The 27,543-nt window shown below is 37.3% G+C and overlaps 1 protein-coding gene across 1 annotated transcript in view; it reads left to right on the forward strand.

Moving 5' to 3' along the window:
- LOC113919171 (mitochondrial intermediate peptidase) overlaps positions 1–27,543 on the forward strand; it is a 175,415-nt gene that overhangs the window by 47,911 nt on the left and 99,961 nt on the right. Inside the window, exons 11-14 of the mRNA XM_027587945.1 lie at positions 13,598–13,751; positions 15,406–15,483; positions 16,007–16,211; positions 17,794–17,903. Of these exons, the coding sequence (XP_027443746.1) occupies positions 13,598–13,751; positions 15,406–15,483; positions 16,007–16,211; positions 17,794–17,903 (547 nt within the window). The remainder of the gene's footprint in view (positions 1–13,597; positions 13,752–15,405; positions 15,484–16,006; positions 16,212–17,793; positions 17,904–27,543) is intronic.

Consider the following 27,543-nt stretch of genomic DNA (forward strand, 5'->3'; position numbering starts at 1 on the left):
TGGTCACTGCTGCTGCAGCACCTGGAAGTGTTTCCCGCACAGAAGAGGGGTTCTGTAATCAGGAGAACAATGTGCAAATAGGTGTCATCGAGCTCCTCCTCCTTTGCCTCTTTTCTCCCTCCTTCTCATCAGCTTAACTAGTACTCATTGAGAACTTGCTCTGTGCACTTTTCTAAGAATTCTATATGTATTACGTCATCTGAAACCTTGAAACAACCACATGAAGTAGGTATGGTTATATCCCAGTTTTCACAGATGACCAAACTGAAACATGGTAAAGGAAATAATTTGCTTAGGATCATGCAGCAAGTGGCGTAGAGTCATGTTTCAGACTCAGGCCTACTAGTTCCAACCTGGTGCTCTTAATCAGTACTCTTTCATCTTTCTAGATACAGAAACTCTTTTCCCCATTCCATGAATTTTAAAAATACTCTTTATCACACATAGTAATATTAGCCCACATTCTAGAAAAAGGCACATATGTTCTATCCAAAGTCCCATCCAGGGGGGGCTCATACAGGCAAACTGGGCAGAGCAGGAAGCTGCTTCTCTGGGAGTGTATGGTGGTGCTGCTGCCCTCTCCCCTTTGCTTTGGCGTCTAGTGATCTTCTGGTTTGCCCGTGCTGCCTAGAAGCACTTTCTGGAGCCCGGTTCCTCCAGTTGATCTCTTTTCCCAGACCCAGCCAGTTCCTCTGGACTCCTAGGGTCACTTCTTTTCCTTGGATGATCTTACTTCTATGTTCTGGTTTCCCATGGACCTGCCTGGGATGGCTGTGGGGTGACTCCACTGGACAGGTTTAGTAGTAACCTTGACATTCCTGATTACTTCCCTTTTTCACCTCCTAAGAATGTGTATGCTTATTCGCTTTTGAATATTCACTGTCCTAAAATTCAAATACAAAGAGAGTTCTGACCAAATTTGAATAACAGGAACCAAATTTACCTCCTGCATGCACAACTAAAATCACTCTCATCCAACATATGAGACAGTGGTGTTCAGATGTTGTAAAGCTGTCAGTGTAAGCCCATGATCCCTGCAAGAGGGAAAACAAACGAGTGACCTTCCAATGGCCCCAGCTCACTTCTTGGAGGAACTTCCCAATTATAGCCAAGCAGTGGGGCCTGCGAGTGGACCACGGTGGTCTCCCTGGGCAGAGCCATTAGACTGGGGAGCCAGGGTGCCAAGGACCTGCAGTCCAGAGAGGGGAGTGCTGCACCGACAGCAAGGGAAGAACCCTCTGAAAGGAGCCAGGGAACCATCACTGCAGCTAACACAAGGCCATGGGTTGTTCATGTTCCCATCGGCCAAAGAAAAACAACTTGATAATTTGTGGAATAGTCAGTAGAATCCTCAGAAAGGTACCGCTTCATTAGTGGAACAAAATTAAGCCTAGACTTATCGTAGCTCTGGTCCCTTTAAAAAATCAGGCCTCTCTCAAGTATGGTTTCTTAACAGTGGCACTGGTTTTGTTTTGTTTTGTTTTAAACATCTTTTTTTTTTAAAAGATTTTATTTATTTATTTGAGAGAGAGAGTACATGAGAGGGGGGAAGGTCAGAGGGAGAAGCAGACTCCCTGCTGAGCAGGGAGCCTGATGCGGGATTCAATCCTGGGACTCCAGGATCATGACCTGAGCCGAAGGCAGTCGCTCAACCAACTGAGCCACCCAGGCGCCCTGTTTTCTTTTTTTTAATTAATAAACTTTTCAGGGAAGTTTTAGGTTTATAGAAAAATTGCGTGCAAAGTATAGAGAGTTCCTATAAATCCCCTTTATCCTCTCACAGTTTTCTCTGTTATTAACATCTTTTATTAGTGTGGTACATTTGCTATAATCAGTAAGATAATATTTTAACTCAAGTCCATAGTTTGCATTAGGGCTTCCTCTCTGTTGTTCCGTCTATGAGTTTTGACAAATGTGTAATGGCAGGGATCTACCATGACAGTGTCATATAGCATCATTTCACTGCTGTAAAAAATCCCCTGTGTTCCACCTACTCATCCCTACTGCCTCCTCCCGCCCCCAGTCCTTGGCAACCACTGATCCTTTACTGTCTGCCTTTTCCATAATGTCATGTAGTAGGAATCATATGGTCTGTAGCCTTTTCAGATTGGCTTCTTTCACTTAGCAAAATGCATTTAGGGTTTCTCTATGTCTTCTCATATTTTGGTTGCTCATTTCTTTTAAGTGCTGTTATTCCATTTTGTAGAATTTAAAAATTTATTTTTTTATTCATTCACTTATTCATTGTTTATTTATCCACTCACCTATTGAAGGACCTTTTGGTTGCTCCCAGGTTTTGGCAATTATGAATAAAGCTGTTGGGAATATTTATGTGCAGGTTTTTGTATGGACATGTTTTCAGCACATTTGAGTAAATACCAACGAGTGTGATTGCTGGATCATATGATAGAAATATGTTTAGTTTTGTTAGAAACTGCCAAACTATCTTTTAAAGTGGCTGTGTCATTTTGCATTCCCACCAGCAATGAATGCGCATTTCTGTCGCTCTACATCCTTGCCAGCATTTGGTGTTGTCAGCGTTTTGGATTTCGGCAATTTTGCTAGGTGTGTTGTGGCATCTCATTGTTGTTTTAATTTGCATTTCCCTGCTGACATGGATGTGTGGATCATCTTTTCATATTCTTATTTGCCATCTGTAAGACTTCTTTGGTGAGGTGTTTAGGCAGACCTTTACTTTTTATCAAGTTGTTTCTTGTCTTGCTATTGAGTTTTAAGAGTGTTCTGTATGTTTCAGATACCAGTTTTTATCAGATATGTGTTTTGCAAAAATTTTCTTCTAGTCTACAGCTTGTCTTTTCACCCTCTTAACAGTGTCTTTTGCAGAGCAGAAGTTTTTAATTTTAATGGAGTCCAGTTGATCAATTTCTTCGTTCATGGATTGTGCTTTTGGTGCTATCTCTACAAAGACATTGTCAAACCCAAGGTCACTTAGATTTTTCTCCTGTATTATCTTCCAGGTGTTTTATAGTTTTGTGTTTTACGTTTAGGTCTGTGATGCATTTTGTGTCAATCTTTTCTGAAAGGCATAAGGACTGTGTCTAGATTTACTTTTTGCATGTAGATGTCCAGTTGTTCCAGCACCATTTGTTGAAGACTACCCTTTCTCCATTTTACTGTCTTTGTTCCTTTGTCAAAGATTAGGTGACTGTATGTGTTTGGGTCTATTTCTGTTCCATTGATCTATTTGTATATTCTTTTGTTAATTCCACACTGTTTGGATAACTAGAGCCTTATAATAAGCCTTGAAGTTGGTTAGTGTCAGTCCGATTTTTTCTTCCTCTTAAATATTGTGTTTGCTCTTCTGGGTCTTTTGTCTCTCATATAAACTTTAGGATCAGTTTGTCGAAATCCACAAAATACTTTGCTGGGATTTTGACTGCAATTGCAATGAATCTATAGATCACACTGGGAAAAGTTGACATCTTAGCAACAGTGAGTTTTCCTATTCATGGTCTTGGAATAGCTCTTCACTTATTTAGATCTTTGCTTTCTTTCATCAGAGTTCTGTAGTTTTCCTCATATAGATCTTGTTCATTTTTAAAATTTTATTTTTTATTCAAGTATGATTAACATACAGTGTTATATTAGTTTCAGGTGTACAATATAATGATTCAGCAGTTCTGTACATTTCTCAGTGCCTCATCATGATAAGTGTATTCTTAATCCTCTTTATCTATTACACCCATTTCATTCTCTGCATTTAAAAGTTATTTTTTCAACAATAGCCAAACTATGCAAAGAGCCCAAATGTCCATCAACTGATGAATGGATAAAGAAGATGTGGTATATATACACAATGGAATGTTACTCAGCCATCAAAAGAATGAAATCTTGCCAATTGCAACGATGTAGATGGAACTAGAGGGTATTATGCTAAGTGAAATAAGTTAGACTGAGAAAGACAAATACCATATGATCTCACTCTTATGTGCAATTCAAGAAACAGATGAATATATGGGAGGGGGAAAAAGAGAGAGGGAAACAAATCATTAGAAACTCTTAAAGATAGAGAACAGACTGAAGGTTGATAGAGGGAGGTGGGTGGGGGATGGGCTAGGTGGGTGATGGGTATTAAGAAGGGCACTTGATATGATGAGCACTGAATGTTGTAAGTAAGTGATGAGTCATTGAATTCTACTTCTGAAACCAATATTGTACTGTGTGTTGAATAAAATTTAAATAAAAATTTGAAGAAAAAATAAGTCTTTTTTTGTCTGCCTCTTTTTTGTTTGTATGTTTTGTTTTTTAAATTCCATATATGAGTGAAATCATGTAGTATTTGTCTTTTTCTGACTTGTTTCACTTAGCATTATATAAACCCTTTAGGTCCATCCATATTGTTGCAAATGGCAAGATTTTATGCTTTTTTATGGCTGAGTAGTATTCCATTACACACACACACACACACACACACACACACACACACACACACACTACATATATATATATATATGTATATACACACACACATATATACATACATATATATTTATCTGTGGATGGATGGATACTTGGGTTGCTTCCGTATCTTGGCTAAGGTAAACAGTGATGCAATAAACATGGAGCATATATATTTTTGAATTAGTGTTTTCATTTTCTTTGGGTAAATACCCGGTAGTGGCATTACTGGATCAAATGGTAATTCTATTTTTAATTTTTTGAAGAACCTCCATACTGTTTTCCACAATGGCTGCACCAATTTACATTTCCACCACCAGTACACAAGGGTTCCTTTTCCTCTACATCCTCATCAACACTTGTTATTTCTTGTGTTTTTTATTTTAGTCATTCTCATTGGTGTAACGGGATGTCTCATTGTCCTTTTGATCTGCATTTCCCTGATGATGAGTGATATTAGGTATCTTTTTATGTATCTCTTGGTCAATTGTATGTTTTGTTTGGAAAATGTCTATTGAGGTCCTCTGCTCACTTTTTAATTGGATTATTTGGGGGGTTTTTTTTGGTGTTGTATAAATTCTTTATATATTTTGGGTATTAATTTCCTTATCAGATATATCATTTGTGAATGTCTTCTCAATACAGTAGGTTGCATTTTTGTTTTATTGGTGGTTTCCTTTGCTGTGCAAAATCTTTTTATTTTGGTGTAGTCCCAATAGTTTAATTTTGTTTTTGTTTCCCTTGCCAGAGGAAACATATCTAGAAAAGTGTTTCTACAGCCAGTGTCAAGGAAATCACCGCCTGTGTTTTCTTCTAGGAATTTTATGCCTATGTTTCACATTTAGGTCTTTAATCCATTTTGAGTTTATTTTTGGGTAAGAAAGTGGTTCAGTTTCATTCTTTTGCTTTCCAATTTCTCTGTAGCTTTCCAATTTTTCAGCACTATTTGTTGAAGAGACTATTTTTTCCCCATTGTATATTCTTGCCTCCTTTGTCATAGATTGACCATAAAAATTGGGGTTTATTTCTGGACTATTCTGGTGATCTATTTGTCTATTTTCATGCCAGTACCATACTTTTTTGATTACTTTAGCTTTGTAGTATATCTTGAAATCTGGATACTTCCAGCTTTGTTTTTCTTTCTCAAGATTGCTTTGGCTATTTTGGATCTTTTGTGGTTACATACAAATTTTAGGATTATTTTTTCTAGCTTTGTGAAAAATGCTGTTGGTATTTTGATAGGGATTACATTAAATCTGCAGATTGTTTTGGGTAGTATGGACATTTTAACCGTATTTGTTCTCTCAATCCATGAGCATGGAATACCTTTCCATTTGTTTGTGTCATCTTCAATTTCTTTCATCAATGTTTTATAGTTTTTGTAGTACAGATCTTTCACCTTCTTAGTTAAGTTTATTCCTAGGTACCTTGTTTTTGGTACAATTGTAAATGGAATTATTTTATTACTTTCTCTTTCTGCTACTTTATTATTAGTGTATAGAAATGCAACAGATTTATGTATATTAGTTTTGTATCCTGCGACTTTACTGAATTCATTTATCAATTCTAGCAGTCTTTTTGGTGGAGTCTTTAGGGTTTTCTATATATAGTATCATCTGCAAATAGTGAAAGTTTTACTTCTTCCTTACCAATTTGGATGCTTTTCATTTCTTATTCTTATCTGATTGCTATGGCTAGGACTTCAGTACAATGTTGAATAGTAATGAGAATGGGCACCTTTGTCTTATTCCTAATCTTAGAGGAAAAGCTCTCAGTCTTTCACCCTTGAGGATAATGTTAGCTGTGGGTTTTTCATATATACCCTTTATTATGTTGAGGTATGCTTTCTCTAAGTCTTACTTTGTTGAGAGTTTTTACATTATGAATGGATGTTCTAATTGTCAAACATGTTTTTAAAAGATTTATACCTAAATATTTCAGGTTAGTTTTTTTTTTTACTGGTGTCAATATAAATGATATTGTATTTATAATTCCAAATGTCAGTGTTTATTGTTGGTATATAAGAAAGGAATTGATTTTTGTATATTAAATTTGTATCTTGCAACTGTGTTATAATTGCTTATTAGTTCCAGGAGTTTGTTAGTTCTTTGGGAAGTTTTACCTAGATAATGATGTCATTTGTGAACAAAAGCAGTTTTCTTTCTTTCTTTATCTCTAAAACTTTTATTTCCTTTTCTTGTCTTATTGCATTAGCTAGATCCTCCAGCATGCTATTGAATAGGAGTAGTGAGAAGAGACATCCTTGCCTTGTCCCTGATCTTCTCAGGAAAGCATCTAGTTTTCTCACCACTAAGTATGTGTAGTGCAAGTTTTCCTTAGGTATTCTTATCAAGTGAGGAAGTTCCCCTCTATTCCTTGTTTGCTGAGAATTTTTATCTGAATGTGTGTTGGATTTTTTCAGATGTTTTTTCTGAATCTATTAATATGATCATACGATTTTTCCTTTTTAGTCTGTCAGTGTGGTAGAAATACATTAATTGATTTTCAAAAATTGAACCTGCTTTGCATATATGGAATAAATTTCAGTTGGTCATGGTGTATAATTGCTTATAATTATAATTGTGTATAAAACAATTTGATTTGCTAATATTTTCTTGAAAAAATATTTTTGCATCTATGTTCATGAGAGATATTTGTCTGTAGTTTTCCTCTCTTGCTGTGTATTTGGTTTTTGGTAATGCTGGCCTCATAGAATGAATTAGGAAGCTTTTGCTTCTATTTTCTGGAAAAGATTGTAAAGAATTGGTATAATTTGTTCCTTAAGTTGGGTAGAATTCACCAGTGAATCCATCTGGGCCTGGTGTTTTCTGTTTTGGAAGGTTATAAATTATTGATTCAACTTCTTCAGTAGATATAGGCCAACTTAGATTATCTATTTCTTCTTGCATGAGTTTTTGTAGATTGTGTCTTTCCAGGAATTGACCCATTTCATATAGGTTATCAAATTTGTGAGCATCAAGTTGTCATAGTATTCCTTTATCTTTCTTTGATGCCCATTTTATCAATAATGGTATATCCTCTCTCTTATTTCTGATATTAGTAATTTGTCTTCTCTCTCTCTCTTCCTCTTAGTTAACCTGGATAGAGGTTTAAAATTATACTGATATTCTCAAGGAATCGGCTTTTGGTTTTATTATTTTTTTTCTATTCAATTTTATTGGCTGCTGCTCTAATTTAAAAAAATGTTTTTCTTCTCATTACTTTGGATTTAATTTGTTCTTCTTTGTCAGGTTTCCTAAGGTATAAGCTTAAATTATTGACTTTAGTTCTTTCTTCTTTTCTAATATATGCATTAATTGCTTTGAATATTCTTGTAAGCATTGCTTTCATTGCATCCCACAGATTTATATAAGTTGTATTTTCATTTTTATTTTGACCAAAATATTTAAAAATTTTCCTTGAGTTTTCTTTTACCCATGTGTTAATGAGGAATGTATTGTTTAATCTCTAAATATTTTGGGATTTTCCAACTATCTTTCTGTTATTGATTTCTAGATTAATCCAATTGTGGTCTGAGAGCATTCATTGTATGATGTCTGTTCTTTTAAATTGTTAAGATGTATTTTATTTCCCACAATGTGGTCTCTCTTGAGTAAGATTCCTTGTGATGTTCAGAAGAATGTGTATGCCACTGTTGTTGGATAAACTTTGCCTAGATGTCTGTTATATTCAGTTAATTGATGGTGCTGTTCAGTTCAACATGTCCTTACTGATTTTCTGCCTCTTGGATCTACATTTCTGACAGGTGGGTGGTGAAGTCTCCAACTATAATACTGGATTCATCTGTTTCTCCTTGTATTTCTGTCAGTTTTTGCCTCATGTATTTGATGTCCTGTTAAAATCATTAAGGGTTTTATGGACAGTAAGGATTGTTATGTCTTCTTGGAGAATTGACCCCTTTATCACTATGTAATGCCCATCTTCATCCCTGATTACTTTCTTTTCTCTGAAGTCTGCTCTGATTGAAATTAATGTAGCTACTCCAACTTTCTGTTGCTTAGTGTTGGCATGATATATCCTTCTCCATCCCTTTACTTTTAATCTGTCTGTATTTTTACAATTAAAATTAGTTTCTCCTAGACAACACATAATTGGGTCTTGTTTTTCTCAACTTTGCTGACATTCTCTGGTATTTTAATTGTTATATCTAGACCAGTGATGTTTAAAGTGATTAGTTATATAATTAGGTTAATATCTGCCATATCACCATGTATGAATAATACATATTTCTCTTCTTTGCTCTTCCTCCCGTTTCTTTAATTGTCTTTTACCTTTCTTTTTCTGCCTTATGGTTTTGAGTGTTTTATATGATTTCAGTTTTTCCTCCTCCCTTTTTTCCAATTTTTAAGTATTTACCCTGACATTTATACTCTAAGTCCACCTCAAATAATACTGCATTGCTTCATGGTTTGTGCATGTGCTTCTTTTCAGTCCCTCATAACATTGCTGTCCTGCATTTCACTTATCTATAAGCTATAATCGCCTCACATTGTCACTGTTATTATTCTGAAGAAGCTGTTATGCATTACATCTTTTAAAAATACGAAATAAAAAGATTTGCTTTTATATCTTCCATTTATTCCTTCTCTAGCACTCTTGCTTTCTTTACATAGATCCAGGTTTCTGACATCCATCATTTTCCTTCTTCTTGAAGAACTGTTTTTAGCATTTCTTTTTTTTAAAGATTTTATTTATTTATTTGACAGAGAGAGAGAGAGAGAGAGAGAGTGAGAGAGGGAACACAAGCAGGGGGAATGGGAGAGAGAGAAGCAGGCTTCCTGCCGAGCAGGGTGCCCAATGTGGGGCTTATTCCCAGGACCCTGGAAAGGCAGACGCTTAATGATGGAGCCACCCAGGCACCCCTGTTTTTAGCATTTCTTGCAGGTCAGGTCTACCAGTGAGAAATTCCCTCAATTTTTGTCCAAGAAAGTCTATTTCTCCACCATTGAAGGGTAATTTTGCTGGAAACAGAATTCTAGGTTTGTGGGTTTTTTATTTCAGTGCTTTAAGTATTTCCCACCACACTCTTCTCTATTGCATAGTTTCTGAAGAGAATGCAGATATGATTCTTATTCTTGCTCCTCTGCAGGTAAGGTGATTTTTTCCCCCTCCATCTTCTTTGGAGATTTTTTTTCCTTGTCTTTGATTTTCTGCAGCTGAAATATGATACTCCCAAGTGTGTTTTCTGCCCTGCTTGGTGTTTGTCCTTCATTTGGAAAGTTCTCAGCCATTATTACTTCAAATATTTCTTCTGTTCCTTTCTCTCTCTATTCTCCGTAATTCCCATTACATGTACATCTTTTGTAATTATCCCACAATTCTTTGGGTCTTCTCTTCTGTCTTTTTCATTCTTTTCTCTCTTTGCATCATCCTCTTGGAAGTTTTTATTGACATGTCTTCAAGCTCACTGATAGTTTCCTTGGTCATGTCCAATCTACTGATGAGCATTTCCTTTGATTCTTTTTTATAGTTTCCCTCTCTCTGTTTACATTACCCATGAATCTTGTGTATTTCTTTAGAACTGTTGGCATGTTAATCATAGTTGTTTCTGAATTCTCAGTCTGGTTATTCCAACATCTCTAACATACATGAATCTGGTTTTGATGCTTGTTCTGTTTCTTCAGACTGTGGTTCTTGTCTTTTATTGTAACTTGAAATTGGTGTGAAAGTTGGACATGAAGTACTCACTGGCTGGGAGTTAGTTAGGCTGTGTTTACTTTTGCAGTAGCTGTGGTGTTGGAGGCTAAACTTTTCTTATGTATGTATATATGTATGTCTCTGATGTTGTATTTGGGTTTCTCTGGAGACTTCTAGTTACATAAGATCTGAGAGGTGCAGTTTTTCAGTTGTTTTCTCCTGTTATTTTACAGAACCCCTGTTGGGGAGGGGAGGGTGGGAGGGATGCATTCTAAAGTCCTGTGATTAGGTCTCAGTCTATTACAGAGCCTGTGCCCCTCAGCTCTGACTTTTGCAAGTGCTTTTCAGTTCGCCTTCCCTGCTTTGATGAGACAGGGATTGGGTTAGATATTTCTTTTCTTCTAGGTATGTTAGGCTCTGGTAAGATAGTTTCTTTTGAGGGCAGCCTTGTTAAGAATAACAGAATGCTCTGGTGTATTTCAAAATGGCTGTTTTTTCCTTCCCCCTGCTGGAAGCATTGGGAGAATTTTTCTCCATCTTTACTGTGAGAACCTGGTAGAGCTACCGAAGGTAAAACTCATAAAAGTGTGGGGACCCCCTCCCCCCTTAAACTGGGCCTCCCTGGAGGTTTTAACTCTTAGATTTGGCCACACTGAGCCTCCAAATTGTCAATTGTAGTTTAAGTTTTCCTACCTTAGTGCTAGTCCATACTGGAGAGTTCTGTAAATTGTGATTCTCTGTATTTGCCTGCTTGTCTTTGTATTTGGGGGTGGGGGGTAGCAATCAGCTCTGTGATCTCAGTTCTCTGCTAGATATAAGAAGAGTTTTGAAGAGTTTTTAGTTTGTTGAGCATTTTACTTGTTGTTAGGATGAAATAATGCCTCCCAGGCTCCTTATATGCCAGAACAGACACCAGAAGCCTCCGTTATTTCCTGTTTTTACAACACATTTTCGCCCTCTTTTCCGTGATGTCCCTTTCTTTCGTGCCCTAACAGCTCTGACTTTTCTTCTCTGTCTTCCTTTTTATCTCTTCATCTGGAAGATCTGCTGCTGACCCTCTTCTCACACTGCATCACCCTTCCCCTGTCTCCTTCTACAGCTTTAACTAACACCTGAGCAATGAAGCCTCTCTGAGTGAAGACACTCAGTCTTAACTGAGTGTCTGACATCTTATGGGCACTTCACAGTCAGTGTCTCCAGAATTGAATTTATTTTCTGTGACTCCTCTATCCTTCTCTCGCAACTGCACCCTACCTTCCTTTCTTCTCCCACAGACATACCCACCCTCCCTTCTTTCTTTTTCCCCACGTAGTGCTCTGATTAAATGACTCTGCCATCCCATCCATCTGGTTCAAGCCAGAAACCTGTGTGTTATTCTAGACCATTCTTTCTCACACAGTCCCGAAACATTTTCATCTCAAGGAAAAACAAATTCATATCTGCCTCCTCATCCTTGACCCACTGCCTTTGCTTATGTTCAGACCCCAGTTTACTGTCTGCTCTCCCTGCCTCTCCTGCATTTCTCCCGCCACACTGTCAACCTTGCAGTGTTCCAGAAAGCATCAGATTGCTTCTTTGTTGCCTACAAAAGCAGTCTCTCATATTTCCCAATCCGGAAACAATCCACTGAGAGTGTGAACATACTGCATTAGAAATTTTGTTTAGATTTATTTTTATTTCAACTTGTAAAAATGTATCCTTTATGTTTTGAAATGCAGTAGAACAATAACACATGAATATAATTTATAAGTATACATATATTAAGGTTGAATACTTAAAAATTCTTTTAATGATTGGGGTGCATAATCAACAAGTTGAGAGACCACATGTCTGTATTCTGAAATCCCAATCCTTCAGGTTTATGTCTGAGGCCCTCCGTTCTCTGGACCCTGCCCATGTGTGTCTAGACTCCCCTCCCTCTCTTTTCCTGTTGATCCCCTGCATCATGAACTGGCTCGTATTTAGCCACTGGTTTAGAAGTTTCCAGTCTGTTTCAGGACTTCACACTGTTGCTTCTCCCTGGAATTCCCTTATTACTTCTCCCTGCCCTCATTCCTCATCCCCACCCCACCCAGCCGCCTCCTGTTTCTGAATTCCTTTCTGTGATCCCTTCCTGTTTCTACCCTCTCTTCCACAAGTGAAGTCATCACACCCTTTTGCTGTCGCACTGTCTGTGTCCTTCATTCCATCCTCTGACCGTGTCTCCAGCAGCTACTCTGTTGCTGCCCCAGGCTAAGGAGACCAGAGTTGTCTGTCCACCTCTCTGCCTCCTTCACAGTGAGCTCTTTAGAGACAGACACTCCTCTCGTTCCTTACCTCCAGCAAGCAGCAGGTTTATTGACAGTCTGCACAAGCATATGAATCAATGAGCGAGGACACTGAAGGAGTGGTGTGTCTTTCACCAGTGAGATTCTGTCTTTATGAAAAATTGGTCAGGAACTAAGTTGTAAACTTGTGGATTTCTACAGTCAAAATCTCTTTTGTGGTATAATTTATACATGCTCACTAAATCCAGTCATCCATTTAGTAACAAGCATACGTTTGTCTATGTTCTGCAGGAAAGTTTATATGTATTTTGTTTTTATTTTAATTAATTTTCCTTGAAGTATAGTTGACACACAATGTTACGGTAGTTTCAGGTGTACAACATAGTGATTCGACAAGTTTATATGTAATGCTGTGCTCTTCACAAGTGTAGTGACCTTCTGTCACCATAAGTATATATTTTGTTAATTCCAGAGAGTAGAAATAGAATAAGCACCTACTGTTATTCTAGAGCCATTCTTTCTAGCAGTGGTCATAAAGTTTGGCCTGACCTAATGACTCAAAAGTGACCATTCACATCACATATTCTGGATGTGCTTTGGCTTATGTTGGAAGAGGACATAAAAAGTCATTTTTGAATGAAGAATAATTAACCTTGCCAGTATGTTATGCTTCATTTAAGGTATATAACTGTAAAACAGATGAATTAAGATCTGATGGTTTATGTTACAGAGACTTTTTCCATTAACAAATATTTTACTAGAGATAGGATTTAAATGCACTTAGTATGCCTCAGGACTTGAGTTTGTTTACTATTTATGTGATATAAGTCACAATTTTTTAGAATAGAACATATTCCATATTTCATTATAGCTCAAACTGGTCAGATTCTGTCTGTAGGTATACATAAAGGAATGTGTGTGTGGTATGGGTAATTGAGATACACGGATTTAATTAAGTCAGTGCACATAAATAACCTGAAAAGGATGAAGTTTAGGGAATGGTGTGTCTACCTTAATTACTCATTACTGATATTACTCTTACTACTAAGAAGTCCTGCCTACTACTGTTACTACTAAGAATAATTAGACTGCCTTTCCTCTGAAAATCCCTCAAAAGATAGAGCTGTACCTTTTTGTTTTCAATCCTTTTTTTAGCTACCATGATCCTAAATTTTAAATGAAGAGTTAACTGAACTTACCTTAAGAAATTGAAGTAAACAAAAATGCTATTGAACCTCTTTTCTTTCTTTTAGGTATAATATTGAGCCCAGTTTATATTGCCCATTTTTCTCCCTTGGAGCGTGCATGGAAGGCCTAAATATTTTGTTTACCAAACTGTTAGGAATTACATTATATGCAGAGCAGCCTGCAAAAGGAGAGGTATGGTGTGAAGATGTTCGCAAACTGGTAAGCATTCAGTTAGTGTAGAGTTGCACTCCCTTATCTCTTGGTTTTGGTAATCGAGTTAATAGCAATTTTATCTTCAGGGCAGCTTTGCCCTGATGGAGCATGTCTCACCTTATTTCTGTTTCCTGAAAAGTCTGGGTCACTGCTTCTCATTTATTAAAAAAAAAATTTTTCTTTAAAATCAGTTGTTCCCTCCAATTGATAGGAACATATAATAGCAGAGCGAATTCTCTGAAAGAAATTTTTTAGGGACTTGACAGAAAGTTTAATCTTTGCTGACAAATTCTTGTTAAAGAGAAATTTGTCATTACTTTTCATATTCCTGCAGTGTGCAGTGTCCCTTTTGGTTAATTCCAGAATTCATTGCATCTGTCATGTTTCTTTTTTTTTTTTCAACCCCCTTCCCATCTTGTAGGAGCTTATATTTGCATAATATATTGATTTATATCCCGTGTTCTAATGTGACCTCAAGCCTGGCGTCCACCCCTTCTCCTATTAGGGCCCAGTTTATTTGAGATATCAATATGTTTATTTTTTTCTTGATAAGATTATGAGGATTTATTGACTTATCTGTCTATCACAAAGGCTTTGTGTTGTTGTTATTCTGTTTTACTTTCTGCTATATGTGTACCACACTGTACTCTGTTCACTGTATTTCAAGGAAAGAAAGCTATCTGATTGTCTCCTGGCTGTGTTCCGTGAGAGTGGAATAGGCATGGTGATAGAACTGAAAGGTTAGAGTTCAGAGCACACTTTATCCCAGTACTGATTATCTGAGTATCTGTGCATTATGTACTTCACAAAGTGGTGGAGACTGATAGAGTGCAGAGATACAATGAAAGAAAAACTGGTAAGAATGAAAGGACAGCATGCAAGTAATGAAAAGCTTCCCCCATTGCGGAGTGTGAGCCCACCAGGTTTCCCCCGCTACGGGGTGTGGGCCCGCCTTGGGCAGCGCTCTTTGCCAGTTTTGTTCACTGCTGATATCTGAATGCCTTGATACATTCCGAGCACCTGCTTGGGGCTTAAGAGATACTTGTTGAACTAATGAATAGATGCCTGCATGAAGTTGTAATGCTTGAAGCTGAGGTTCTCTCTGGCAGAATCCTCAAGTTGTGACAAGACAAAGGAGGCAAGCTGGAGGCCAGCTATTGAGCTCTTCATGAGCTGTGTGTCTTTTATAGGCCCAATTTGAGGGAGGAGCATAAATAATGATATTACTGATCTTCACCTGAAGCCAGAAGCAACCTTCTGTTGTATCTGAATTCAAGGGTTAGCATTTTGGGGCATATGTCTACATTGTAATAGTTAGATCTAGAATTGTCGAGCCAGCACTTGTTCCCAAGTGTATGGGGAGGTTTTTGAACAGTCTGAGGAGCTGGGTTTGGTCTCCGTGTCGTGGGGCACTGGCAGTTGGGACAAAGGGCTCAAACGAGGAGGGTTTCCTCTCCTGGACAGAATCCCCAAATCAAAATCTTCTGAGAGATGAGGGGAACAATAGAATCTATTTCTGGGTCATGTGGGGTGTAGAAAGTAATAAAATGTCTGTAGTTATGGCTATGGATGTTTTATATTTAGATTCTTGTTAGTGATGTTTTTCCACTTTTAGAGTTTCTGATGGCTTCATTCACCACTAAATGTAATTTTTTTCCAGGCTGTGGTTCATGAATCTGAAGGATTATTGGGGTACATTTACTGTGATTTCTTCCAGCGAGCAGACAAACCACATCAGGTGATTCTTTATTGTGAAGAATAAGTGATACACTGTATGTGAATCTCAGCCTATTAGAGAAAGTCACTCCAAATTCCTCCCTTTGTGATAGAGTTCATTGCTTCTGAGTGATAAAGACAATAGATATGAGAAGTGTCTCCTACTTCATTGCCCAACACAGAAGAGGTTCAGTAAACATTAGTGTCCCTCCCCACAGTAGCTCAAGGTCTGTCCCCTTCCCACTTACTTGTGTACAGTTGAGCGTGTGGATCTAAGCTGGCATAGCATCACCTCAATACATATTTTTGGAGTGAATGAATGAATGAATCAACAAAAGCGCAAGGTAGTACAGATGTTTTAAAAAACTTAAAATTTTAGCAAAATAAAAAATGTTAGGAAAAAGTGTCTATAAGTAAATAGAAGAATAGAATTAAGGTAAACTTGAACTGAGACATCTTGGTGTAATTTTATATCCATTAAGACTATTTTATTCTTCAGATCACCTAATACTTTCTTCTCCGGTTATGTTTTCTGATTCTTCCAGGATTGCCATTTTACAATCCGTGGAGGCAGGTTAAAAGAAGATGGAGACTATCAGCTCCCAGTTGTAGTTCTTATGCTGAATCTTCCCCATTCCTCAAGGAATTCACCAACTTTATTAACTCCTGGAATGATGGAAAATCTCTTCCATGAAATGGGACATGCCATGCATTCTATGCTGGGACGTACTCGTTACCAACATGTCACTGGTGAGCCACAGAGAGGGGACTTGTGTTTAACAACCATCTTTTAAAAACATGTGTTTTATTTGAAATTGGAACAAAAAGCTCTTTATTTAGAAAATCTGATCCTTTAACATTGTCAGGTGGTCATTTATTGCAGGTTGCCTCACCTTGTCCTTCTAGTTATGCAACCTGGTCACCTGACATTTTTCTGCTTCCTTGCTAACAGTTCTGACTGAGGACTGTCTCACTTGTCTTCTGAGTTTGCACTTTTACATTTTATCGTATTTTATATGGAATTGAAGTTTTTGGCTATGTGTGTGGGAATAAATATATGTCTCCTTAGTACCTAGCACTTAGTAAGTGAAAGAATATTGCCTCTTTTTCTCTAAAATCAGTTAGAATACATATTAAGGCATGTTGAAAAAATATTTTCCTGTGCTTTCCCCCTGTGTAAAATGACAGTCTTTCATGCTGGTATGTGGCCATATTTGATGATATTATATGTAGACTTTCTTCTTAGTTGTCTCATCTCTGAGTCTTAAGCTCACTATCCTATATGGTTAGCTTTAAGATCACCTGCTACATTGCTTTCATTTAGTTATTTATTAACTAACTTTGTATACATAGTATTTTGGGGGAGAAGAAGATATTTGAAAAGACTAGAGATGAGCTGGACAGAATCATAAAATGTCCCCAAAAAGTTCTTACAGGATTTGTTGCTTTAAGTTATTTTAAGTTAAAATACTGCTTTTTTTGTATTGACTTTATTATAAGAAGCAAACAATGGTTTTAAAAAAGGTACTTTTAAAACAAATGAAGGGTATGGATAAAGAAGAAGTGGTATATGTTTATACTATGGAGTAGTACTCAGCTATAAAGAATGAGAACTTTGCCATTTGCAACAGCATGGATGGAGCTAGAGGGTAATATGCTAAGTGAAATGGGTCAGACAGAGAAAGACAAATACTAGATGATTTCACTTATTTGTGGAATCTAAAAAACAAATGAACAGACAAAAAAAAAAAAACAACAAAACCCACCAGATTTTTAAATACAAAGAACAAACTGGTAGTTGCCAGAGGGGAGGGCATGGGAAGATGGGCAAAATAGGAGAAGGGGATTAAGAGGTATTAACTTGCAGTTATAAAATAAGTAAGTCATGGAGAGGAAAAGTACAGCATAGGGAATAGAACAAACAAACAAAAAAGTGAAGGATAAAAGTATTTGATGAGAGAATTCGGTGAATTAATATAAATGGTATATTAATTGTAAGAATGTTTTAATTTGTGTCTCATGTATAGCCCAGCATAGCCGAGGATGGATTTGTTTGTAGAGGGTGTGAGCCATTGCTTTACAAGGTGTTTTATCCAGCTGTGCAAATATTTTGTTTTACCTTTGATATATAGGAAAATATATGGGATTATAATAAACTTTTCTGCAAATATGTGCAATAATTTTATAGAAGTAAAATATTGATTTAATGAATTAAATCTTATCATAGTTCATCAGAAGTCCAAATAAAAGTTTTAAAAGAGTACATAAAAAGTAAGATAAATATGTTGATTTGATTCATGCCAACTTTTTTTTTCTTTTCCCCCCATTTTAGGGACCAGGTGCCCTACTGACTTTGCTGAGGTTCCGTCTATTCTGATGGAGTACTTTGCAAATGACTATCGAGTGGTTACCCAGTTTGCCAGACATTATCAGACCGGGCAGGTAGGGGAGAGCACTACCGTGGTGCCGTCCTCTGCGTGATGGCGGTCGGCTTTCCTGGCCCGCCACGTAATGTGGAGCTCCTCAGAACTGTCACCCTCTCTCAGTGCCAGGATCCTTCCACCTTATTTTTATTTTATTTTATTTTATTTTATTTTTTTGCCAGCCAGTAGGATTGTAGTGTTGACAGATAGCTGCTCTGTATTCTATGCTACGTCCTCGCCCATTTAGTCCTCACTACCGTCCCTTGAGAGAAGCGCTTCGTTCCTGTTTTCCAGAGGGGAAATGAGCGGACTCTGTAGAACGGGCCTTCAAACCTGCCTCACTTCAAAAAAGCCAGTGGTCTTCCCTCTTTCGTTTATGCTTCTGAGTATTTGTTCTCTTGGTCTAAAATTTTCCGTTGTTTTGTAAAGCTGAATGGCCTGGCCATATTTTCCCATCATGCCTTGCACAAGCGGTCTGAAAATTCCTCAGCTTTAGGGTTTCGATTTCAATAGTTGGATTTAGAGTGGAAGTTTAAAGATTTTAAAATTTTGTAAAGTAGGAAGACAATGAGAGATCTCTTATAACGAGTTGGCCGTAACCATGACTATCGACATAGTGCAGTGTACTGTCCACATGTACTTTATGAAAGATTTTCTTTCCCTTCTCAGAGAACTTTGATGATATAATATCACATAGGTTAGTGTTTCCCCCCTTAGACAGTACCTCCTTGAGTGCAGGTGTGAACTTATAGTCATCTTTGGATCCTTAGCACTTAGAATCCCGCAGCACATAAGAAGCACTAAAAGAAATTATAAACGAAGGAATGAATGGAATCAGAAAAAGCACCAAACCCACCTTTTGTGTGACCCTTTTTCTAATGTGATTTGGTCATTTCTGGTTTTTGGGCTTGATTTCATCTAACTGTTCTTGTCAACTGTAGAATAACAGAGGAGTTTCTGGCTAACTAATCTGACTGGGTCTTCATCATCATCTACCTCTGTTATTAAGGTGACAGAATTGAGATATTGGTGATCAATTGGCCAGGTGTCCATTAATCCGCAGAGATAACCTGGCCAATAGCAGAAACACAAGCCATCGAATAATAGCACAAACTGCCCAAGGGTTCACATTTTGGGGTTTGGGAATGATCAGGAATACCTGATTAAGTCCCTCCTTTTGTGCTTGCTCCCCTGCCCCCCTGCATCTGTTGTAGGGGAGCAGAGTATGCCTCATGTTGGGGCAGAGCTACACCCACGGCGCACAGGACCGTGAAGGAGAGCCCTGTGAATTTTGCCAGGGGTGCCGGGAGAGGCTTCATGCAGGACGTGCTAGAGGAGCCAGGTTTGGGAAAAATATGTAAAGGGGGCAGTTTGCCAGTCGGCTCTCAGCAGCCCCTTTCCATCTCATTAAAATATATTTATTGAGAACAAGAAGGACATACATAGGTCCTTCAGTCAGGAAGTAGTTACTGAGTTTTTATTATGTACCAGGCACTGTTCTCAGCATCTGAGAAACAGCCAGGAGTAAATGAGACAACATTCTAACACTCAAGGTCTTTAAATCTCAGGGGAACTAAGAGCTAAAGACAAGGTTATTCCAGCCAGAGGAAAAGCCTGTAAAGTCATGGAAAAATCTGAGACCATGGCAAGATGCTGGTAGTGGCAAGAGCAGAAGGAGGAGAAAGGGGAGACAGAAAAAGACCCTGGGATGTTCTAGTTTCTAGGATTTGCTCCCAGTCTCTGCAGTCCTCTTGCCCCTACACACTTTTTAATCCCAGCTCGTTTACTAGACCACCGTTTGTGACTTGACGAATTTTTCTTGGCCGTGTTTACACTGAACCTTGCTATCACACTTCCTCTTGGGAGCTGTGTCTGGTCCTCCTGGCTCTCAAACAACTCTTCCCCAACCCATTTTCTCATTAGCCTTTGGCAAACAGCTTCCCTGGGTTCCATCTTTGAACTTGTGTCCTCACTCAGCCCTGAGCAGGGCTTAAGTGAAGGCTTGCAAATACGTAGTGAAGCAATGGTGAGGGCCAGAATGAAGGCCTTGGCTGTGGGGGGCCTGGAGAACCAGAGTTCAGGACCTCCTGGAGACTTCACTGGAAGGATTTGAGGCTAGTTAGATAAGAGAGGTGAGAGAGGGGAATCAAAGATGGAGGCTCTATGAAGAGAGAATTCTGGAAGAGGTCCAAGTTTGAGGAAGGAGGACACATGGCTGTATCTATGGGGCCATTAGTAATACAACTCTGAAATCCGGAATCAAATAGAACCTGCAACGTATGGGGGTAATTGGCATAGAGTTGGCAGTTAAAGTATGGCCTGTGAGAGAAAAGCAGGAGGCATCTGAAGAAGCAGCATCACCAGGAAAGAAGCTGTCTGAGGAGCTTAGATTGCTAAGGGGATCTGAGCAGTGAGGAGAACCACAGAGGTCAGAGTTACTAAGGAACGCACCATGAGCCTCTCAGAGTAATACTTAAAACTAAAAAGTTAAATCTTGGCCTGAAATTCGCAATTACTAAAGTCAGTTTTAAAAATGTTATCTATTTACAGAACAATCAAAAGAGCAAAGAAAGACAAGAGCCACTGCTTGGAGGATAGTGTAATGTCCCAAAAAAGGACAATTCTTATTTTATTATGGCATTCTTCCAGAAGAAGAGCCATTTTTGAACAAGAGGGTTTCAAGAAAACAATATTAAATCCAAAAATACACTTCAAACTAAATGAAACAGGAAAGAAGCAGTAAGCTGCTTTGAATTTAATTCAAGTTTCAGACTCACAAGCCATGTCCAGTGGGCTAAAGGGACTTGCAGACACAGTCTCTAAAGAATTTAAAATAATTTTGTGATCATATGGAGAACAGAAAGAGTACCAGAAAGCAAGGAACGTGTAAATGCCTTGAGTTTCACAAAGGGCTTGCCTCTTCTTGTCACTAATTAAGATACCAAGTGGCTAGATGATTTCATTTTCAGGGCAGTTCTAGCCTTAAGGACAAGGAGTTAATTCCCTAAAATCCAAGGCTTTGTAAGGAAATGACATTAAAGCCCATAAGAAGAATAACAGTGTTGCATCTTTATGCTTCATTTCCTATTCTGCTACGTATTAGGATTTTTTTTTCCATCATGTGGTATATTCCAGAGAACTCTCAGAGTAAGGATAATATATCAGTGACTTATTAACACCTACAAGTTTTTTATCTGAACTAGAGCATGGCATAGCCAATGAATTCCTTGTGGTCAAGGAATGAGAAGTATGCTTATCAGATTTGCAGGGGCTGTATGGCTGTCAGAGATAACAAATGCCAGAGGTGCTCATTTCAGATTCAAAACTGTCTTGACAAGCTACAACATCAAAGTTGAAGTGGAGTTTCTTGTCAATTAATCTTAAAATTAATAACTCAAGTAGAGAAGGAGTACAGACTTGGTAGCAGCTCATGTGAAAAACTCCCAGGTTTTTGGACACGGTAGACTGAACCTGAATCCACAGTCTGGTTTCCCCACCAATCTCCTTACGGCTCAGGCTACGTTAAGGACCTGTGCCATCTGAGGAACTGAAGGTTACTGTCTCACTTCTCTTCTTAGTGCTTCTTGCTTCCCACCTTGAGCTTAACCTCTTTCCAGCTGCAGGTGGATTGGCAGGTGGCCCCACGCTTTTGGAAGCATGATCCTTATTCTCCCTTAAACATTGTAAGATGCAACTTATTTTTAGTTGTACTAAAAATATTGTAAAAGTTACCATCTGAACCATGTTTTAGTGTGCCAGTCAGTGGTATGAAGTACATTCTTATTTTTTGCTTCCATCCCCACCATCCATCTCCAGGACTCTCTTCATCTTACAAAACTGAAGTTCTGTCTCTGTTAAACAACTCCCCAGTTCTTCTCCCCTGGCCTCTGGCAACAAACTTTCTACCACCTGTCTCTACGAATTCAAGTACTCCATGTACCTCATATCAGTGGAATCCTGCAGTATTTGCCCTTTTGTAACTTAGCATAATGTTTTTAAGGCTCATCATGTTGTAGCCTCACTCATAGTTTCCTTCTTTTTAAAGGCTGAATAACATTCCATTGAAATGTATAGGTTACATTTTGTGTGTCTCTTCATCCATTGATGGATGCTTGGGTTGCTTCCGCCTTTTGACTATTGTGAATAATGCTTCTGGGAACATGGGTTTAAAAATACCTGCCTGAGTCTCTGTTTTCAGTTCCTTTGCATATATACCAAGAAGTGAGATTGCTGGATCTTACAGAAATTCCATTTTCAATATTTTGAGGAACCACTATAGAGTTCTCCACAGTGGCTGCATCATTTTACATTCCTACTTTGTGCACTGTTGAGCACAGGTTCCAATTTCTCCACATCCTTGTCAATACTTGTTATTTTCTGATTTTTTGATAGTAGCCATCCTAATGGGTGTGAGCTAGTGTCTCATTGTGGTTTTGATTTTCATTTGTCTAATGACTAGTGATGTTGAACATCTTTTTATGTGCTTTTTGACCATTTGGATATCTTCAAAGAAGTGTCAGTTCAAGTCTTTTGCTCATAGTAATTGGGTTGTCTGCTTTTTTGGTTGGGGGTTATAGGAGTTCTTCATGTATTCTTAATGTTATGATTTGCAAGTATTTTCTCCCATTCTGTGGGTTGCCTTTTCAGTCTATTGATTGTGTCCTTCAATGTACAGTTTTTTCTTTTGTTGGCTGTGCTTTTGATGTCACATCCATGAAATCATTGCCAGATGTGATGTTATGAAGCTTTTCCCGTATGTTTTTTTCTAAGAGTTTTATAGTTTTTAAGTCTTATGTTTAGGTCTTTGATTCATTTTGAGTTAATTTTAGTAGATGATACAACTTTTTTTTCTTATTTTAGTAATTCTGAAACATCTCTTGTTAGCGATCTATTTATTTATTTAATGGCCTCCTCCCCATCTATTATAAAATCATAGGTATATATATTTTTTTCTTTTTTAACAATTATTACATTCCTGGATTCAAGGAAATAAGATAGTCTTAGCCCCTACCCCAAAGTTAAAAAGGCTAAGCACTTCCATAATGTTGTCTAAAAGCCTGATGCTTGACTCTCATCCCTATATATCTGCATGAGGAAACTAGGCTGTCTCTGACTCTTAGATTATTTGGAGTATCCAGAGTTTTTCTCATTGTTAATATACAGGCAGGGATGAAGATCAAATATATATTTCTTATATCACAATATCACACCACCCTATTTCCCTTCAGCAGTATCTGCCTCTGTCCCCTTTTGTCCGTAGTTTCCAACCAATAATCTCTAAACTCCCTTACTCCCCACCCCCCCCACACACTTGCATCGTTCCTATTTTTTCCTACAATCCCCCCTCTGCATATTATATGGAGCAGGCAGCAAACCCAGTGTATTTCAGTTCGTACTTGAGTATTTTTTTCAGTGTGGGATGCCACGTTCTGCAGTAACATTTTTGAGCTAGAAAACATTCTGAGGAGTGGCCTGCTGCATTAGTATAAAATTAGAAACCATCTCATATTAGGAATGGTGTAAGACTAGAAAAAAGAAACTGCAGTGTGTTGTATAATATCTGAAGGATGCCATGTCAGAGTAGAAAGTGTAATTGTTCTATGTCATTCCAGAAAAAATACATTGGTACTGGTAATAGTGGATAGGGATTATAATGAAACTGATTTCATTTCAGTAGATTCTTCTCATGAGTGATTAGAAAGGAAATGCCTCTGAAAGTAATAAACTTTTAATTTAATATTTAATGTTGCAAAATAACATTTGTAGAATGAACAGCTGTGAAACCTCCATCCAACTTAAAAAGTAAAACATTACCATATGCTCCTCTCTGGAAGAAAGGACAGCCCTGAATTCTTATTAATTTTTGCTTAAAAATATTTTTTTGCCACATGAGTTATTTATTCATAAGCAAAATGGTGTTTAGTTTTGATTTTGAGCTGTACAAAAGTGGTATTATACTGTTTATAATCTGTGATTTGCTTTTTCCAGTTATATGCCTGAAGTTCATCAGGGGTGCACATAGCTGCAGTGCATTTATTTCCAATTCATTGTAACATTCCGTAATTTCTGAAGTCATTCTCCTGTCATTGGGCACGTGGCTTCTTCCAGTTTTCTTACTAGTTCACACAATTCTGCTGTGAGCATTTCTATACCCTTTATATTCATGTGGAAGACTAGAATTCTGGGTTTTTAGGGGATGTGTGTTTTTAAGTTTATGTGATAATGCCAAATTGCTTTTCAAAATATTTGTACTTATTTGCCCTCCTCCCAACTGTGGTTTCCATCACACCACATCTTCATCAACATCTGATATTGTCAGAGTTTGGATTTTGCCAATTTTGTAGTTAAGAAATGCAACGCTCTTGTGGCCTTAATTGGCAACAGTGTTCCCTGGCTACTTTTAACGTTGAACGGCTTTTTACGTTTTTATTGTTCATTTTTGTTTTCCATCAGGTGTCTGTCTTACGTGCATTTTTCTATGTGGTGGTTTACTTTTTTCTTATTGATTTCTCCCCCTTCTTGATGTGTTAGAACAATAATCCTGTGTTTCTCTCAGTTTATGGCTTGTTTTTTCACTTTATGGTATCTTTTGATGGATTTAATTCCTTCATTTTAACATTGTGGAATTGAGCAATCTTATTCTTTATAGTTAGTACTTTTTAGATCTTATTTGAGAAACATTTGTTTCCTTAAAAGCCATAAAGATATTCTTCTGTTTTCTTCTGAAAGTTTTAATGCTTTTTATTTTTAGGTCTCTATAATCAAGTTGGAACTTCTGTGTTTAGTATAAGGTAGAATCCAGTTTCCTTTCTTCTCTCTGGATAGCCATCATCCCAGCACCATTTATTCTTTCTCCAGTGATCCATCATGAAGCATGTACCCATTATATGCAATAATCTGTTTATGGGATTTTTCTTTTATTTCATTGTTTATGTTGTTTGCCCTGATACTATGCTGTTTTATTACAGCAGCTTCACCAAGACTTCCTCCATTTGTTCTTCAAAAATTTCTTGTCTATTCATGGGTTTTTGTGTTCATTCATACACATTTAGAACTAACTTACCTATATAGAAAAGAACAGAAGAGTTTGGTTGGGATTATTAAATCTATAGATCAATTTGGAGAGAACTGATATCTCTACATATTGATCTTCCAATGCATGACTGTGGTATACTCTCCATTTGTTAGGTGTTTTAAGTCTTTTAATAAAATTTAAAATTTTTTTTCCTAAGGCTAAACTTTTGCTGCACTTAGTCTTAGATGCCCTACCTTTTTGATACTATTATAAATAGTATATTTTTTAAAATTATATTTTCTAATTGTTGCTAGTGTTTAAAGGAGCTAATCCTTTTTTGTATATAGATTTTATTTCCAGACACTTTGCTAAACTTTCTTTTCATTTTATTTTTTTAAAAGATTTTATTTATTTATTTGAGAGAGAGAGAATGAGAGATAGCATGAGAGGGAAGAGGGTCAGGGGGAGAGGCAGACTCCCTGCTGAGCAGGGAGCCCGATGCGGGACTGGATCCTGGGACTCCAGGATCATGACCTGCGCTGAAGGCAGTCACTTAACCAACTGAGCCACCCAGGCGCCCTAAACTTTCTTTTTATTTTGAGTAACTTATTGGTAGAATTTGTAACCTTTTTTAACCAGTTACTTTGCAAAAATGACTATTTTATTTTTCCTTTTCAACCCCTATATCTTTTTATTTCTCTTTCTTGCCTTATTTGACTTACCAGAATCTCCAGGACAGTGTTGAATAGAAGCTATGATAATGGGCATTATTTGCCTTTATCCTGATTTCTAAACGAAATGTTTTCACTGTCATACCATAAAGAAAGATATTTGTTGTAGATTTGGTGGAGAGCTCAGGAAAAGGAAATTCCCTCCTATTTCTAGTTACTTTTTTTTTTTTAATCACTAGTGGGTATTGCATTTTATCAGATTTTGTGTGTGTGTGCATCTTTTCAGGTAATTGGGCTGTTCTTTTCCTTTAATCTCTTAATGTAGTGAACATTGATGTTAAATGTTTAGCCATTTTTGCATTGCAGGATTAGATAGCCTTAGTCCTAACTTATTATTTTTAACACAGCACTGGCTTCAGTTTGCTAATGTTTTTATACAGAGGACTTTTCCATCTGTATTTATGAGAGATTGACGTGATTTTTCTTTTTTCTTTTTTTTTTTTTTAAGATTTTATTTATTTATTTGTCAGAGAGAGCACAAGCAGGGGGAGCAACGGAGGGAGAAGGAGAGGCAGGTTCCCAGATGAGCAGGGAGCCTGATGCAGGACTCGATCCCAGGACCCTGGCCAGGATCATGACCTGAGCCGAAGGCAGACGCTTAACTGACTGAGCCACCCAGGCGCCCCTGGCTTGTGATTTTTCTTTGTCCTCTTGTTCTTTGCTTTGTTAGTATTAAGAATATACCATTTTGTAAAATGAGTTTCCGAATGCTCCTTTTTTTTTTCTTCTCTTCCTTAGAAGTGCTTTTATGCAATTTGTAATGATCTGTTTCTTGAAACTTTGTCAGAATTCATCTATAAAATCATTCAGGGTCTATTATTTTCTCTGTGGGAAGATTTTTTAAATGACTAATTCCTTAATAGTCCCAGGAGTCTTCGGGCCTTCTTTTCTTCTTAAGTAAGCTTTGCTAAGTTGTAATTTTCTAGAAATTTACCCATTTAATCCAAGTTTTCAAGTTTATTGGCATAAAGTTATTTATAGCATTCTTTTATCCTTCAAATCCCGCTAAATGTGTAGTTATATCCTTTGCATTCCTAATATCGTCCTCTCATTTTTTCTCTATTAATCTTGGCAGAAGTTTGTGTGTCTTTTTAGTGTTTTCAAAGAACTAATGCACATTTTGTTTATTCTCTTTATTTTGTTTGTTTTAGTTCACTTAGTTTCTGTTTTTATTATTATTCTCTCCTTCCTCCTTCTTTGTTTGTATCCCTCAATTAAGGTGGACACTGAACTAATTCAGTTTCAGTATTACCTAACATATCTGTTTGAATTTTAATGCTATAATTTTATTTTTTATTTATTTATTTATTTTTTAATGCTGTAATTTTAAATTGTGCCGATGCAGTGCTTTGGTTGCATGCCATGCTTTTAATAGAAAATATTTCTAATGTTGCTGATTTCCATTTTAATTTCCCCTTTGATCCCCGAGTTGTTAGAAATACAGATATAGTTTAAAAGTTTTAAACTGTGCAGAGGAGTTATTTTTTTCTTATTAATATCTAATTAGTCTACCCAGTATTGATTCTTTGTAGGTTGTTGGTATTTTATGGCTTAGTGAGTTGTCAGTTTTTTGGGAATGTTTTGTTTGTGCTTGAGTACATTGTGTATTTTCTAATGGTTGGGTCTGGGGTTGCATACAAGTCTGCTGTTAAGTCAGTCTTTTAGTTGTGTTGTTTAGATTTTTTTAATATTTTGAACTAGCAAAAACTGAGAAGTGGAAATCATCTTCCAGGATGATGGATAGATAATTTTTTCACCTTAGTTTTACCTTTTTTTTTTTTTTTAATTAGGACTTTATTAAAGCAGTTTTTGGTTGTTGCTGAGGAGATGGTACAAAGATTTCCCATATACCTCCTGCCCCCACACAGGTGTAGCCTCCCCCCATTATCAACATCCTGCAGCAGGGTGGTACG

The sequence above is a fragment of the Zalophus californianus genome, chromosome 3, assembly GCF_009762305.2.
Source record: "Zalophus californianus isolate mZalCal1 chromosome 3, mZalCal1.pri.v2, whole genome shotgun sequence".
Taxonomy (NCBI): Eukaryota; Metazoa; Chordata; class Mammalia; order Carnivora; family Otariidae; genus Zalophus; species Zalophus californianus.